Source organism: Onychostoma macrolepis, chromosome 23 (genome assembly GCF_012432095.1).
Source record: "Onychostoma macrolepis isolate SWU-2019 chromosome 23, ASM1243209v1, whole genome shotgun sequence".
NCBI classification, from domain to species: Eukaryota; Metazoa; Chordata; class Actinopteri; order Cypriniformes; family Cyprinidae; genus Onychostoma; species Onychostoma macrolepis.
The window spans coordinates 29275133-29292180 of record NC_081177.1 but is presented as its reverse complement, the minus strand read 5'-3'; the positions used below and the strand labels follow the sequence as shown (position 1 = coordinate 29292180).

General features: G+C 34.9%; 1 protein-coding gene across 1 annotated transcript; it reads right to left on the bottom strand.

Annotated features, from left to right (window-relative positions):
- Nucleotides 1-5884: 5884 nt before the first annotated feature.
- On the bottom strand, nt 5885-16616 carry vgll4a (vestigial-like family member 4a). Its single transcript, XM_058763906.1, has 5 exons — nt 15997-16616; nt 10397-10550; nt 10080-10278; nt 9797-9908; nt 5885-8125 (listed from the first exon to the last, which is right to left on the bottom strand). The coding sequence occupies exons 1-5, from the start codon at nt 16070-16072 to the stop codon at nt 7920-7922; spliced, it is 747 nt and encodes a 248-aa protein (XP_058619889.1). The 5' UTR covers nt 16073-16616; the 3' UTR covers nt 5885-7919.
- Between the last annotated feature and the right edge of the window lie 432 nt (nt 16617-17048).

The following is a 17048-nucleotide window of genomic DNA, read 5'->3' as shown; positions in this document are numbered from 1 at the left end:
ACCACTGACTTTTATTGTATGGAGAAAAACAACAACAGAGTTTTCAAAATATCTTTTGTGTTTCACATAAGAAAAAAAAATGCAAACAGGTTTGGAACAACATGACTGTGAGTAAATAATCATTTTAATTTTTACTTGAACTATCCCTTTAAAAATAATTAAACGTAATGTATTAAAAGATGATGAAGTTTCATAGACAGGACCATTAGGACCAATTTTCACTATTAACTAGCTGCTTATTAGCTTGCATATTACTTTTATTAGTGCTTATAAAGCACATATTAAAGCCTTATTCTGCATGACCATATTTTAGATCCCTTAATCAATCCCAGACCTAAACTTAACAACTGCCTTACAAAATATTAAGCAGCAAATTAGGAGTTTATAGAGGCAAAAGTTACTAGTTAAAGTCATAGTTAATAGTTAATAGATAAAATTAGTCCCCAAAATAAAGTGTGACCGTTTCGTAATTATTGAAGGTAACTCCTCAATAAATTCCTCATACGTCATTTTATTATTGAGTTTTGTTTTGCAGGCATATGGCTTGATTAGCTGATTTTCTGCTATTTTTGTCTGGAGATCCTCTCAAGATCTGTCAGGTTGGATGGGGATCATCGGTAGTGTATCTCCAGAGATGTTCGATCAGGGTCAAGTCGGGGCTCTGGCCGGGCCACTCGAGGACATTCACAGAGTTGTCCCTATGCTACCCTTGCACAGTCTTGGCTGTGAGCTTAGGGTCAGTGGCCTGTTTAAAAAACAAACTTTGTGTCTATCTCGTCATCTCCTCATTTTGCTTTGTTCTGCTTCCCTCCTCTTTTGTAGTCTTTCACAGATGTGCTTAAACACAGTTGTTTCTCTGAGCTCTTCAGGCGGTTCTTCTGACCTCATGCTTTAATGTGATACATTTTCAGCTGTTGGACCTTATATAGACAGGTATTTGCTTTTCCAAATCATTTTTTTAATCTTTGTAATAAATTTGCAAAGGCTACAGTGTAACAAAATGTGAAGAAAAAAACCTGAATACTTTCTGGAATATACTTTATATAAATATATCAAATTGAAGGGGCTATTTAATGCTTTTGATCTATAGTCCAAAACAGCCATAGTAAACAAGTAATACATTTATTTCATACTAAGTGTAGTTAAAAACTATTAACATATTTACTGACAGATAACTTGAGACTTAAATAATAATTATTTATTTGGCGTACTACTTGTGCACAATGCACATTTCTTAATATTAAGTCTAAAATGTGTTTTAATGTCACTTTTGATTAGAATTGTATGATCTTTGAATAATATCGGTCTTTAAATGCGAAATATTTAAAGTATACCTGCAATAGCTTCAGTTTATCGCAATCAAATATACTAAGCATATCTTTAATTGTACTTCAGCACTACTTCTGCACAATTAAAGTGCATTAAGTGCAAAATTAGTTGTTCCAATTTAGCAGACTTTAAGTATACCAGTTTAGTATACTAAAAGTACAATTGCAGGGCATTTTATTAAGTACATGAATAGGAAAATGTATTTGCAGTATACTTAGCATGAAAAAAATGTATTTCAAATACGTTTAAGTATATTGATTTTTCACTAGGGAGTCCAATCAATGCATCTCATATCAGTGACTATATAATATTGCAGTCTGAGCAAACGGCCACTGCTGAAAGATATGGCACGAGAGTGGATGGAGAATGACCGATAGGCAGAGACGCCTGGTGAAACCAACCCTGACGCTGAGACGGGCTGACAGCTTCTGTTTGTGTGCATGGTTAGACTGTGATCAGGACTGACCGCGTTGTCTCGTAGAGGTTATGCCATTGCCAGCAGTGCGGCTGACACAATGAATGAAGCTCCAGTTCCTCATCAGGTCAGTCTTCTGCAAGAAGCCCACAACACGTCCCTGTCTACACCGACACACAAGGTTTGTGAACCTTTCCTTTTCATTTCCGGCAACGGTGACCAATGCTAGCTGTGGAAATGATGTGTTTAGCAATAGGGCACGGTACGCTGTCATCTGCAGGAGTCTGATCTTGCCAGCATGACTCAAGTTTTTCCTCCAGGCCACAGTCCCACATTTGTGCATGTACTGCACTTACTTATAGAATCTATTTTAGACGCGCTTTCCCCTTAGGATGTGGCCACATCCTCCTCAGAAGGGGGGTGTGCAAAATGCTAGATAATGCTGAAATAATCTACAAGCAATTATGCAAATCCAGGGGCTGTCTCACCCTGGAAATGATGAGATAGTAAAGCTTTACATTCAAAACCATAGACGATGCTCAAATTACAAGCATCATTCTTTTAGAGTAAACAGTGTGCATTTATCACACAATAATAAAGTTTTCAGTGGTTTGCCACCCTGTATGTGTGTGTGTGTGTGTGTGTGTGTGTGTGTTTAATGCATTGTCTAGATTTTACGCTGTATAAAGGCATGGGCCTGAATTTCACTGACCCAAAGTGTTGTTTCTGTTTAAAGCTGGTCTCCCCATGTCCTTTGCAGATATGTGCCAAAGCCTGTCCCTTGTAAACTTGTAAAGAATCTTGTAAGGAAGTGAGAAAATTAGCAAATCTGCTGGGCAATCCTCAGAGAGCACACTTCACAGGAAGACTTGTTTGGATCAGTTTTGATTCTGGAGAGCCTGAGGTCATTTTGTCCTTTGAGTTTTGGGAAAGAAAAAAGAAAGTGGTGGATGGAAATGTAAGATTTCAATATTCAAAAATGTATCAATATTTTAATGTTTTCACCTTACAATATTTAATAGTAATAGTGACTAAGCATGTATTTTCTATGTTATATAAAATGTATATATATATATATACACACACACACACACACACAGTATATATATACACACACACACACACACACACACAGTATATATATATATATATATATACACACACACACACACACACACACACAGTATATATATATATATACACACACACACACACACACACACACACACACATATATATATATATATATATATATATACATACTGAATGTGTGTGTGTGTGTATATATATATAACATTATATATATATATATATATATATGAACCAGAAACCATGTAAATTAACTATTCATTCATGTATAATTTGTAAACACTTTTGGATTTTGACAAAATGATCAAGCTCTGAATGAGGTGACACATCTTTGTTTAATATTTTGAGTGAATACTGTGTCTATACTGACCTCTGCTGGCTCATTCGGGCACTATAGGGTGAATTGTGTAACCTAGTGAAATCTAATACAGGGTGCTTATCATTTCCTATTTGTACATCCTAGTTTCATTGTGTTCCAGGTCCTTCCTCTTAAGGCCTGTTTACATTGAATGCAAAACAAAAGGTCTACTCACACCAAGACTGACACAAATAAAAGCTAAACTATTGTACCAAAAAGAAACATACATCAAACAGCATCATACAGTTTTAAAACCACAACAATACAGTAGGCTGCTTTTGTGCATCAAATTTACTTTAATGTGAAAATCTCCAACGTCACCATACATTTATAACATGAGGGCAGCTTTTTTCTTTCACTCAAGTACATTTATTTATTTATTTATTTATTTATTTGACATTTATTCAAGTAAGATTTTTACACAGTACTGACACTTTAACTTATAGTGCATTCATAAAGTATTCAAAAGCCTTCATTTTTTTCACATTTTGATATGTTGCAGGCTTATACCAAAATTATTTGTTGCTTTTAACATCAGTCTACATTCCCTTAGTGACAGTGAAGTATTCAGTCCCTTTATTACGAATTTACGAAAATCAATATTTTGATACTGGATTTTTGACTTTCATGAGCTATAAGCTCTGATCATCAAAATTAAAACAAAAAAACTTTTGAAATGTTTTACTTTACATGTAATGAATCTAGAATATATGAAAATTTCACTATTTGAAATGTTACAATAAAAAGTTAACTTTTTCATTACATTTTTCGAGATGCACCTGTATATAACTATTTTAAATGTATAAACTTAACATTTTTCTTAAATATATACATGCATGTGTGTGTATTTATATATACATAATAAATATACATAGTACACACTTATTTAGGATGCGATTAATCGTTTGACTGCACTAGTTTTAACTAATCCTCTTGTAATGAATGTCATTTCAGTTCTACTTTCTCAGCATCAATTATCATAACTGTAAAAGACAACAATATTAAGCACTGTAAAACTGCCACAAACTCAACTGACTGGCTTCTCTCCTATATGATTTCATATGAGTCTCTACAGACCTTAAAGGTTTGCCATTGGGAGATACTGTATGTAGCCTAATGTGCAGTCATCAAGGAGCTGCTCTCAAAATGTGGGATCATGAATGCGTGCTCATGTTCTACTTTTGCCTTTGAATTCGTGATTGTGCAACGAACAGTTTGTATTCCTATTTGCACGCTCTCAAGTTGCACCCAGGAAACAGTTGTCAGTTTCCAGACTTGAACTCTGTCACATTCTGTGGAGCTCAATTAGTAGGGTTGTTAGGGAAAGGACTTAAGGCTCTTAAGTATCACAGAATTACCTTGTGGTCCGATTTTACTGTAGTACTGAACTGGTTGCATTCAGATTCCTGTTGGTTCAAAGTCATTTTGTTTTTTGCACGCAGAGATATAAGAGACAACAGATTTACGAGATTGGCAATATGTGGAGAGTGAACGTGGTCATCAATAAGTTCTGTACTGATAATCTGCAGTCAGCAGCATACTGGAGCCTCCCACCCAAACTCTTCAGTGTCCTCGAGAGGAGCTGGGGTTTCCCAACACCACCCTCATAGGTACAGCACCCTCTCAGCCAATCTTCCATTAAAAAAATTCATGTTTAATTTTGTGGGCTTTCACACTGGACATGTTTGCTATACAGTCAGTGCCCTGCAGCGTTGGTTTGGTTTCACACTTACTTGATTTCATTGAAACCTGGTGCATTTGCATTCTTACGTCATCACAGATGTGCAAAGCAAATGATAGAAAAACGTAGCATAGATGTTTCATCTGCTGCCTTTGATATCCTACAATCCTGTGCATTCTATTCCATAACAGTTGAGTTTAAAAAGTCTGCAAGTTGCAGCTGGTGGTCAGTTTGTGTGAAAATGTTTTTTTTGTTGTTGTTTTTTACAATTTAATATTGTAGTAATTAAATATTCACTTAGGTATCACCAAAGCTCTATTTTGTTGCAGATTCTTAAACCATTATGTTGCCCTGAAGTCTGTCCAAAATTTTGTGTTTTGTGAGCAAATGCTTCCAGCAAAGTAATTGCCTGATAAGGCAGCTGACTTGCCTCAATTTTTGACATAGCCATGGTGTGTTTTTTTATTATTATTATTATTATTAATTTGTTATTATGCACAGCAAAGTGAGCAGCACCTGTTTACTGTATGGGCTCTTTTGAAGAGAAAGTAGATTGCGAGCCATTCATTTGCCCCTCTGCACGCTCACCCTCGCACATATCAAGGTAAATCATCAAACCCCTACGGGTGCTTTGTTGAAGTAATGACATGGTCATTGGCTAAAAAGCACGCACAGCTTACTTTACTTCACAAACAAGTGCGCACCCATGTCCAAGTTGCTTTTGCAACTTATGACTACTTTTCATATTAAATTCATTTTATTTTTATGGCATATGTGTGGGCTGTTCATGTAACATTAATAAATGTTTCACCTGCTAAAAAAAGTTGGCATTTAAGAAGTTTCATTCATAGGTTATTAGTAATAATACAGTGATGCCTTTGAAAGTAAACTTGACTAAATGTAACATTTTTTGTGTTATTACAATACAAAATTACATCCTATAAGAGGATTCTGTTATTGAGGCTAAATCTAATGTGAATGCAGAATAAAGATCCAGAAAACATTATTTATTTTGAGGTGACTTTATTTGATGTAAAAAAAAAAAAAATATGAAAATGGTAATTTTAAGAAGAAATACAGTTACAAAGTTACAAATCAAATTACATTAGTTTTTCTTTTTCTTTCTTTTCTTTCTTTCTTTTTTCCCCCCAAATAAGTACAGCACTTAAATGTAACGGCACAGCCACTGTCATTTCAAAATTAGTTATATTACCATTTAATTTATTTATTTTTAAAATTCCATATAAATGCTTAACCCATGTCAAACGGGACACTCGTGAGACTTTGTTCAATTCAACACTAAACAGCTTTCAGTTTAGCATAGTAAGATGGCTCAACATATTTGCATGTATTACATCTAAATGAATATTCGCCAGGTACATTACAAGGAAAAAAGAAGAGCATGCACAACAGTTAATGAAAGATAGTTTCCTATGATTAACTATATATATATTCATCACGCACAGCGTAATGATTGTCATATTTTACATTATGAAAGTTGAACAAAGAGGGGAAAAAAAAAAGTTAAAATATCAGAAAATGAAATCATTTAGTGTGGATCCTGGATTATGACACCACACACATACACCTACCTAATTTAAATTTAGTTCTGGTTATTAAAAGTTGACTAATAATAATAATAATAATAATAATAACCAACAAACAAATAACTCGCTGAAGGCAATAAGCTGGAGCATAGAGACAGTGGATATTCATGTTCAGGTCAATGTGCAATTTAATTAAATATATTCACTGGTATTGGTATATGCAAATCAGTAAGTGTTCACATAATCATTTAGTCATGTATGGACCCTTTTTTACATTTCCACAGCATGGTAGTTAACTATAGCAGGGTAAATCTACATGGGAAACAATAACACATTATTTAATGTTGTTGTTACAACAGCAAATAAAAAAAGTCCACTATTGGCGTTCCCATGACTCCATAAAAGCGGATTACAAAGAAGGATTATGGCAATCCAAAGAGAGACCGATGCCAAATTTACAGCAGCTGTATTAGTAATCACAGCAGTGTTAACACTTTAACACTCTGCTAGATTTAGTTTTGTTGATCATTGCAGAAATGTGTCATGGCAGTCTGTGAAAAGGGTCCATAGAGCTGAAACTCAATCAAGCCAGATACTGCATGTGTCAGTGCCTTTCCAGAGGCCAAGCCAGCTGCTTACACATCTCATGAAACGGGTTAGAAAAATATAGAACACACTGTCCCAGCAGTTGCTTATCTTGATAATGTCAATGACAAAAATAAAGATAATCTGAGTGAAGAGCATAAAGAAAATCGAAAACAGATACCAACTACTACAGTTTTAAAGTCACGCACAGAACCTGGGAAGAGGTCAGGTTCTGTGCATACATATGAATAATATAAATAGCATGATGTTCTTGACATAAAAAATGAGTTATTAATAGCTCAATAAGCTGTGAGAATCTCAATGTAGTACTCAATTTAGCGCGCACCCCAAGATGGAGCAAAATGCAGACAAGCAACGTATGTATACTTAATTCATGTGCATGTCTAACTGGTCAAATAGATACAAAAATGTGTCAAAATGCAGTCTTTAGTGTTATTAAACTTTAGAGTCACTTTTAAAGCTTTAATAATGAATCTATGATTAACCCATATAGTACAGATTATACAGTTTTTAATAATAGTATTTTATTCAAATGTTGTGGTATTTATTACTTTAACACTACTGTTAGCTAGACCTACCACAGAAACTTTAAGCAGTGTTTATTTTATTTGTTTAAAATTTGTTTCTTTGTTCTGACTGTTTACTTATCTTCATTATTGTGATATACTTCTTTGTTCTGAAGAAAACAAAAACTAAAAAAAATCTCAACATATCACCCACCCCTGGTCATGCATGCTTCAACAAGCTCAAACTGAATTCACATGAAAAGATATTATAGAAACTATACGAATAGTATGCTGTTTCGAATTCTGAATGAATGCTGAATGGTTCTGGTCCTAAGTACACTTCTGTAGTGAGCTAACCTCACAGGGTTTATGTTTGTGGTTTAGTTTATCATTGACTCTCATGATTTGGTGTTGTACCACCATTGCCTTTGGCTTTGATCTGTAACCAGGCATCCCCCAGTGCTTTAGTGAAGTGATCATCAACTGAGCCTGTGATGCACACGGAGTTAGAGACAGGCGCCGGCTCCTTATAGATCTTCCCAAGACTGCGGTGGAAATGCTCCTCAATCACAGGGTCATCACACACAGTGTTTGCTGATGAAGAGAAAACAAACAGAGAGACTCTATGCGTAAAGATCAACGATTGTACATAGAATCAGTGCCACTGAACTCCGAAACTAAATAATACTGATAGTACTGACGGACCTTATATATGGATGCTTAGATAGGTGTCGTATTCTTATAGGTAGATGGGGATCCGCTGAGAGTCAGCTGATGCAAGCTTGACTAACGTGACCTGCCAGAACTAACCTACGCTTGATTTCACCCAAAAATGAATATTAGCCTGTTTTTTACTCACCCTCGAGGCATCCTAGGTGTATATGACTTTCTTCTTTCAGACGAATCCAATCAGAGTTATATTAAAACTTGTCCTGGCTCTTCTAAGCTCTATCATTGCAGTGGGTGGGTGCTTTTTGTTCTACAGTCCACAAGACGTCAAATAAAGCGTGCACATCTGTAATAAAACATGCCTCACGCGGCTCCGGGGCGTGAATAAAGGTCTCCTGTTGCGAATCCTTGCGTTTTTGTAAGAAAAATAACCATATTTCAAACGTAAAAAACACTTTTCTCTCACTTCCGCTAACTGTCATAAGCGGAAGTCGTTCCGGCGGATGACGTAGGCGTAGCGTGATTAGTGACGAATGCGGAGAAAGAACAAAACAAAACGCCGGTCACGAATTAGAAGCACAAACCAAGGATTTGTAAAGAAAAATGTCGAAGGATTTCAATATAAGCCAAGTGAAGACCAAGAGTTTGCTAAAGTAAGGAAACTTTGCTTCCTTTGCACCTGTAAACAAACTCGCGAGACTAGCGTATCTCAGAGGCGCGCACGCGACGCATACGTCCTCCGTCATCCACCGGAACGGCTTCCACGTACGACGGAAGTGAGAGTTAAGTGTTTATTACATTTGAAATATGGATATTTTTCTTACAAAAACGCATGGATTCGCTACAGGAGGCCTTTATTCACGCCCCAGAGCCGTGTGAGGCACATTTTATTATAGATGCGCGCACTTTATTTGATGTCTTAAAAAAGCACCCACCCACTGCAATGATAGAGCTTAGAAGAGCCAGGACAATTTTTTATATATAACTCCGATTGGATTCATCTGAAAGAAGAAAGTCATATACACCTAGGACACCTCGAGGGTGAGTAAAAAACAGGCTAAGTGAAATAACCCTTTAACGAACTGGAACACACTTCAAAATGGCAGCAGGGATTCCCCCGAGGAGAAATGCTTAGGGAAGTTAGCAAGTGCGTGTCTAAAAGTGGAGTGGAACGCAGAGACAGTCACTTGCTTCATTTCAGAATGAATCAGTTGAATGAATGATTGAATGACTCGCTCAATAAACTGTTAATATTAATTAATCGACACATCATGTAATTAATTACAGTATGAATTTGAATCACTTGACAGCTTTAATTGTAACATTTACAAACAAGAATTCAATTTCTCACAATAAATATTTATATTTATTTTAATGTTTATTTTTTAATTAAGTAATTTAAAGTTACTGTTTCTTTAAATAAGTAAGTCTGCCATAGCAATTCAAAAAAATTCTATCAAACCCCAACACTTGTAGCCAACCCTTAGTTCTGATAACCAGTTAAGAACAGCAGATAATGAAGTGCTAGTCACTTAGTCTAAACACAACCAACTACACACTTCTGATACTTCAAGGTGCTAGATTAGCAGACGGTACCTTTGGTCTTGTTGGTGGATCCAGATGTGCAGCTATTAGGGGACATGTGGCAACTGGAAAGACTGCAAGGGCGGTTGCTGGCAGGGGCACAGGTGATTACCGATGGACGATTCTGATATAAAGGGAATGTAACTTATTTTGTTCTGTTTGGAAATATGACAATTCTATATGCCAATGCATTGGAACACATTTAGCAACACATCCTGTATGAGTGAAACCACTGATGTAGAAACAAAGTTTAAATAAAAATGCACAGGAATGCCTCAGATCGTATAAGTCTGACCTGCTGGCGACTTGTGCTGGATCCAGGAATTAGAAGCATGCTCCTTGTAGGATCCAAGCTGTGTTTGGTCATCTCAAGGGGCTGATCCACCGCAAAAATGGGGAAAGGTGCGAATACATGATGGTTATGAAGCCCACTCAGAGATGTGTGACTATAATTCCATAACTCCTGATTTCCAGTGTCTCCATTTGAATTTCTCCTAAAAATAATACAAGAAAAAAACATGCAAAATACATGTGGTGCGAAAAACTGATTGAACATTTCAAAACATGGGAAACTTTGCTGTACTGCAAATAACAGAACTGTAGCAGACATACAGATGTGATCCTAATAAGCATCTCATTTTGTTCATCTGTTCTTCATCAGAGTCTTTTTGATGATTCAGAGAGTTTTCATGGTGTTTTCTCTTGGTTGGGCTCGTGGGTGTACATCCTGAGTTAAGCACAGGAAGACTAGATGCTCTTGAATCATCTGTCAAGAAATCAGATTCAGATTAAGGCACAGTCATTGCTAATAATGCTTAACAAAGACAAAAGTTCACCATCGTGCTTGAATACGACTAGAATATCAGTGAAAGGTTTAATTGGTAATATGCAAATATTTTTTTACAAATCTGAAATCTCATACTTAAACAAGTCAAGTCACACTTTTAACAATACAGATTGTGTCAAAGCACTTAACAGTATCAAATTGGAGGATAGAGTGTCAGTAATGTACAAGATTAAACACTCAATTTTCAGTTAAAGGCATTTCATTATTGAATTCAGAGATGTCATTGTCTAGCTCAGTTTAGTTTAAATAGTTTATGTGCAATCAAATCGACGATAATCGCTAGAAATTAAGTGAAAAACATACTAAAACATACCGTACTATTCAAATATCTGTCAATGACATGATGTTAATTTTTTTCTATTAGGCTAATTTTTTCTTATATAGACTAAAAATGACTAAAATGACAAATTTTGTAATAAATTCAAGGCATTGGTGTTTGCCTATTAAACAACCACTGGCTCTGCCCCCATTTACTAAATTCACTACTTCAGACTTATGTGCCCTCTAGAGGCTTTCATTCTGCAAGTGAACGGGGCATTGTAGTGCCATCCCAAAGATTTACCTTAATTTAATTTACCTTAACTGCTGGTGGAATGACCTGCCCAACATAATCTGAGCAGCTGAGTCCTTAGCCATCTTCAAGAAACGGATAAAGGCTATAATATATAATATATACATATACAGTCATGGCCAAAAATATCGGCACCCTTGGTAAATATGATCAAAGAAGTCTGTGAAAATTAATCTGCATTGTTAATCCTTTTGATCTTTTATTAAAAAAATTCACAAAAATCTAACCTTTCATTGGATAATAAGAATTTAAAATGGGGGGAAATATCATTATGAAATAAATGTTTTTCTAAAATACAAGTTGGACACAATTATTGGCACCCCTAGAAAGACTCTCCAAGGACCACAGCTGGAGAATTGCAGAAAATAGTTGAGTCTCGGGGTCAGAAAACCTTAAAAAAAAATTGTCAAACAGCACCTACATCAACACATGTTGTTTGGGAGGGTTTCAAGAACAATTCTCCTCGCTCATCCAAAAACAAACTCCAGCATATTCAGTCATCAGACACGACTGGAACTTCAAATGGGACTGGCTTCTATGGTCAGATGAAACTAAAAAATGAGCTTTTTAGCAGCAAACACTCAAGATGGGTTTGGTGAACACAGGGATGAAAAGTACCCCATGTGTACAATGAAATATACTGCTGTATTTTTGATGTTGTGGGCCTATATTTCTGCTGGAGGTCCTGGACATCTTGTTTAGACACATGGCATCATGCATTCTATCAAATACAAGCAGATAAAAAATCAATAAGTGACTGACTCTGTTAGAAATCTTATAATGGGCCATGCTTAGATCTTCCAACCGTACAATAATCCAAACACAAACCTCAAAAACAACACAAAAATGGGTCACTGAGCACAAAACCAAGCTTCTGCTGGTCATTCCAGTCCTCTGACCTGAACCCTGTAGAACATGAGTGAACTGAAGAGAAGAAGCAGCAACATGGAGCTGTGAATCTAAAGGGTCTGGAGTGATTCTGGATTAGGGCTGTCGACTCAAAATCGTCGACTTCATTTTGCTGGCGTCGACTAACCGGCAAAATACTGGAAGTGGTGCATTTCACAGACGAGAATCCATAAAACACATTATTAAGACTGTTGTCCAAGGCTACATGATATATTAAACTAATTAAGCATAATTGTAAATTCACAAACGCTACGAATTAATTAAATAATTATATGTGATGTAGTTCTAATACAGTAGGCTATATGCGCTTTAATTATTTACATGCGTGTAGATTAAGTACGTGCGTCACACAGCGGCTCCGCTCACAGTAGCTCCACAGAAACTGTTATCATTTACATGTGTGGAGCGTCTCAAACTCCATCTCTGCATGTTGTTGTGATTTTGGGTTTATTATAACATTCATCTGGGAACACAACGTGCGCCATTTCACCAGATTTGTAAAGTAAATCATTTAAAAACCTATGCAAACACAGGAGAATACATCACGGTTTCAAAATAAAAGCTCAAACCCTCACTCTTGAGTTTACACGTCTTGATGTCCACATATTCATTTAATTACAGCGGCTATAGCATTTCTGTCCTAATGAAATGGCCAAATATTAAAGATTAAGTGGACATTTGAATTAAATGGTGCTTGGTCAATATTAAACAAGGATTAGATCGCACAGTAATGTGTAAAAACAATCGTCAGTCCGTTGGCGCCCCCTGCAGGCCTTTCTTTGTAATCTACATTAGCTCTATTGTTTATAATACATTATGTATTTTAACAGTTTTGTTCAATAAAACCATTTGATTTCTTGCTTTTTGAACTAATTATTATCGCACCATTGCTATTATATATGTATTTTAAGTAATTTTAAAGGCTATTGTTCACATCTATTTTTATTACCACAAAAAAATTTATTATAATTATAGGGCCCTGTGAAATCCGTTTTATTTCCAAATTCATTTTTTTTCCGTTTTCATTTGTCTATACTCTCTTTTAATTGTTAAATAAAATGTTATTAATCAAAAAGCCTGTCTCATTAATTAGGGGTGTCAAAATTAATCGTTGCATGGATGAATCACGATGCAGACGTGAACGATTCTGCATCGATGCAGTAATGGACCATAATCGATTATAGCCTATGACGTCATTCGCATACGCGCTTGTCACGCGAGTATTAAAAATGCACTCTCTGTTTTCAAATCTCAGCTTGGCTTTTTCCCGCAAATGGCACGTGTGTGCGCTAGAGACAATCACGGCAGGCTTCATTGCACAGAAAATGCGGAGTGCAGTCCGTGTTAGATGCACTAAACTCACGTACTGACAGACTTCCATGTGCTCTTTGTGTTTGTTTGTCAATCGAGGTTGCGGTTAAATGCACTGCATTACTATTATGATACGAAATTGATGTAAACACTCAGTTTTCAGAACAGGACAAAACATCTGATATGTAGGAAATAGAAATTAATTAATTAATTAATTAACATAATTATTTTAAAAAGTAGCCTGCTTATATAATTTAATAAAAATGCACAAAATAAATTTGATATAATCGTGATGCATTGTGATATCGAATTGAATCGAATCGTTGACATGATAATTGTAATCGAACTGAATCGTGAAACCAGTGCCGATTCACACCCCTATCATTAATTGAGTTTTACAGTTTTATCTTTACCAAATTCTGTTTTCCATTATTTTCTGGATTCCATTTTAATGGTTCCGTTAAATTTTAATAATCAAAAGCATCTCCAATTGATTTTATATTAAAAAAAAAAGTATTTTATTTCTTTTTTTTTTTTTTTCAGAGATACTGCACATTTACATTTTTCTCCTGAATAATTTCTGGTAAATAACATTTCTGGTAAATACTCCTTTAAAAAAGTGTTTTTTGGTTATAATTGTATTATTAGTAGACTAGAACATGTGGATATATTGTCGTTCTTACACTATAATACCGATTTACTTTGATTTCAGTGGCTACCTTTACATGGACATCAGTAATCTAATTATTTACCTTATTCTGAATAAGACAATATTATGATTAAGGCGTTTACATGAGTTGCTTTTAGAATAATCCTTTCATGTTCCCATTTTACATATTAGAGTACATTAATGGCATGCGTTATTACCTCACCACACGACGCTATCCGAGGTCTCCTCCAGAATTCACATATAAACATATAGTTCGTCTTCGTGATGATGCCATATACAGTTTTGGGTGTTTAATTTTTAATTTTATGAAAGCTTCAAGTGCAGTTAATTATTTGTACGTGCATACAGACGACGGCGGTGTTGAAGCTCTTACTGCCGTGTGTGTATCCTGTCGCAAAATGCTGCGAAAAGTCCTACATGACGGTAATAATGTGATTAAGGTGTTTACATGTCTGTACTGCACTTCAATAATGCGACTAAAATAGGAGTACTCCACATGTCTTAATTCGATTTGTGTTTACTTCGATTATGACTTTAGCCGGATTAAGGTAATCAAAAATCTCTGTTTACATGGTAGACTCTTAATCAGAGTATTGTCTTAATCGTATTAAAATCGGAGTATTGATGTCCATGTAAACGTACTGAGTGATTTGGACTATGAGATGGACACTTGCTTCTTGCACTCTATGTTGCACTTTACTTTTGCTTTAAAAAAAGAATTTCATAGAAATTTGGATTTCATTTGGTTTAATAAAATATTCTTAAGTAAAGTTGTTGATTTTTTTTTTTTTTGCGGGAAATTACTCGTTTAGATTACTCGATTAATCGATAAATTAGTCGATAGATTAATCAAAATAAAAATAGTTGTTAGTGGCCCAATTCTGGATGAAGGAATGGTCTCTGATCTCTCGTCAGGTGTTCTCTAACCTCATCAGGCATTATAGGAGAACATTTAGAGCTGTTAAACTGGAAAATGGAGGTTTCAAAAAGTATTGAATAAAAGGGTGCCGTTAATTGCGGCCAATGTGTATTAGAGAAAAACATTTATTTCATAATGATATTTCCCCCCATTTTAAATTCTCATTATCCAATGAAAGTTTAGATTTTTGTGAATTTTTTAAATAAAAGATCAAAAGGATTAACAATGCAGATAATTTTCACAGCCTTCTTTGATCATATTTACCAAGGATGCCAATATTTTTGGCCATGACTGTCTATATATATATATAACTTCACACTCTTAACACTAGCTCTCTATTCTATCTACTTTTTATTCTTCTTATTTATTATATAAAAACCCTTGCTCTGCGTTAGACTAACTGGGACTTGTCACAGCACTTATATATTATTGCTCTTTTGTTGGTTTGATTGCTTCTATTGTTCTCATTTGTAAGTCACTCAAATAAAAGCATCTGCTAAATGATTAAAATGTAAACTCAGAAATACACCTTTTTAATGAAAATGTGTATTTTTTAATTAAGTACATTTTTTAATTTTGAGGGGGCATAAAGTCTTGATATAATATTGAAGAAGAAAAAAGCTTCAAAATGTTAACCTTAAAATATCATAGAATTTGACACTACAGCATACAGAAATGTACAAAATATATTTTACCTTGAAAAAATATTATACAATTTTTTTATAATAATTATTAAAATATGTGCACTTACATGTATTTATTATGCAAGAAAAATGCTTTTACTTTTTAAAGTCATTATTTTATTTTTTTTGTCTAAGAAATTATTATATACTAGATTATTCGTTACTGTGCACCATGGTACTGAATGATTAGTATTGTTCCATGTTCAAGTATTAACTTAATGGATGGCATTCCCACGACATTACTTCAGAAACTCAATATTAAATATTTATTGTGTTTAAGAGCTGTGAATGCAGTTACTTACCCTCATATGAATTACAATGCAGCCTGCTGATGTTATCGTTCATTTTATTGATGAAATGATTAATCAAGATATCCATTTTAACACAAACATTTACATTTAAAGCATAAATCTAATCGGTTACTCCAGCTCGGCTGTTAGTAACGGTATAAGGCTGGTCTTTCAGATGGGAAAACATAAGCAACATTGCAACAGCTTAAAGTAAGATATGGAAATCAAGATCTAAAAAGTGTGCGTTGTTTTTAGCATACTGAGCTATTTTAGCTGTTAGCTCAGGCTGCAAGTTAGATGCTAGCCTGTCCGTCTAAAGTTTACTTTAGTGACTTAAATCCAAAATACTAACTCATACTCGTTAAGCACGACCTGTTGTTTATATTAATGGTAAATAAAGCAGCCAAACAGGTGGTGAGTAGCTGTTGTGTTACGATTGTAAAAGATAAGTAAGGTTATAATGCTAACGCTGCTCGACAGGAGTCCGTGTGTTTCCCCGCATGAAAAAAAAAAAAAAGTTGATTGAATTTTTCCAAACACTCAATATTTACTTATTACATTTACATTTTTCACAAAGCGTGGTTCACTTATTTATATTTGGAGTTATATCTTACACTTTCTGTCACAATTGTAAAACCAATTTCAATGAAAATATTTAAAATAGTTATGCAGTCATCAAAAACGTCTGCCATTGGCCAATCCTGACCAGCGCTGGGAAAAGTTGCACGTACCACGTGACAGCGCTGTATCTCCGCGAAAATCTCGCGAAATTTACTTGAGGGCAATGATGAGATGTTTATGCTATTGTGTTGCTTGCTAGCTTTTGTGTTCATATTGTCATATTCATAATGTTAATTAATGTCTCTGAAGTTATAGCCTACATGAAGGAAAGATAGCCTATACTAATAAAAATAATAATTAATGCTCCATCTCTCGCTCTCATTTTTTAAAAGGCCATAAATTCGTTATTTATAAAATAACTCCACATATTCATAAACAGTTTTGCTGAAAAAAAAAGAAAAGAAAAAAAGATGGCACATGATGAAAGACATTTCTGTTTGTTT

What these genes read in the sequence shown, in the direction of transcription:
- vgll4a (XM_058763906.1), bottom strand. Translation starts at nt 16,072, where the DNA reads ATGGATATCTTGATTAATCATTTCATCAATAAAATGAACGATAACATC. An exon ending in CCAGCACAAGTCGCCAGCAG is followed by an intron (nt 9,909 to 10,079) that starts GTCAGACTTATA and finishes CCTTTATATCAG; the next exon opens with AATCGTCCATCGGTAATCAC. An exon ending in ATCCACCAACAAGACCAAAG is followed by an intron (nt 8,126 to 9,796) that starts GTACCGTCTGCT and finishes TCTCTTCATCAG; the next exon opens with CAAACACTGTGTGTGATGAC.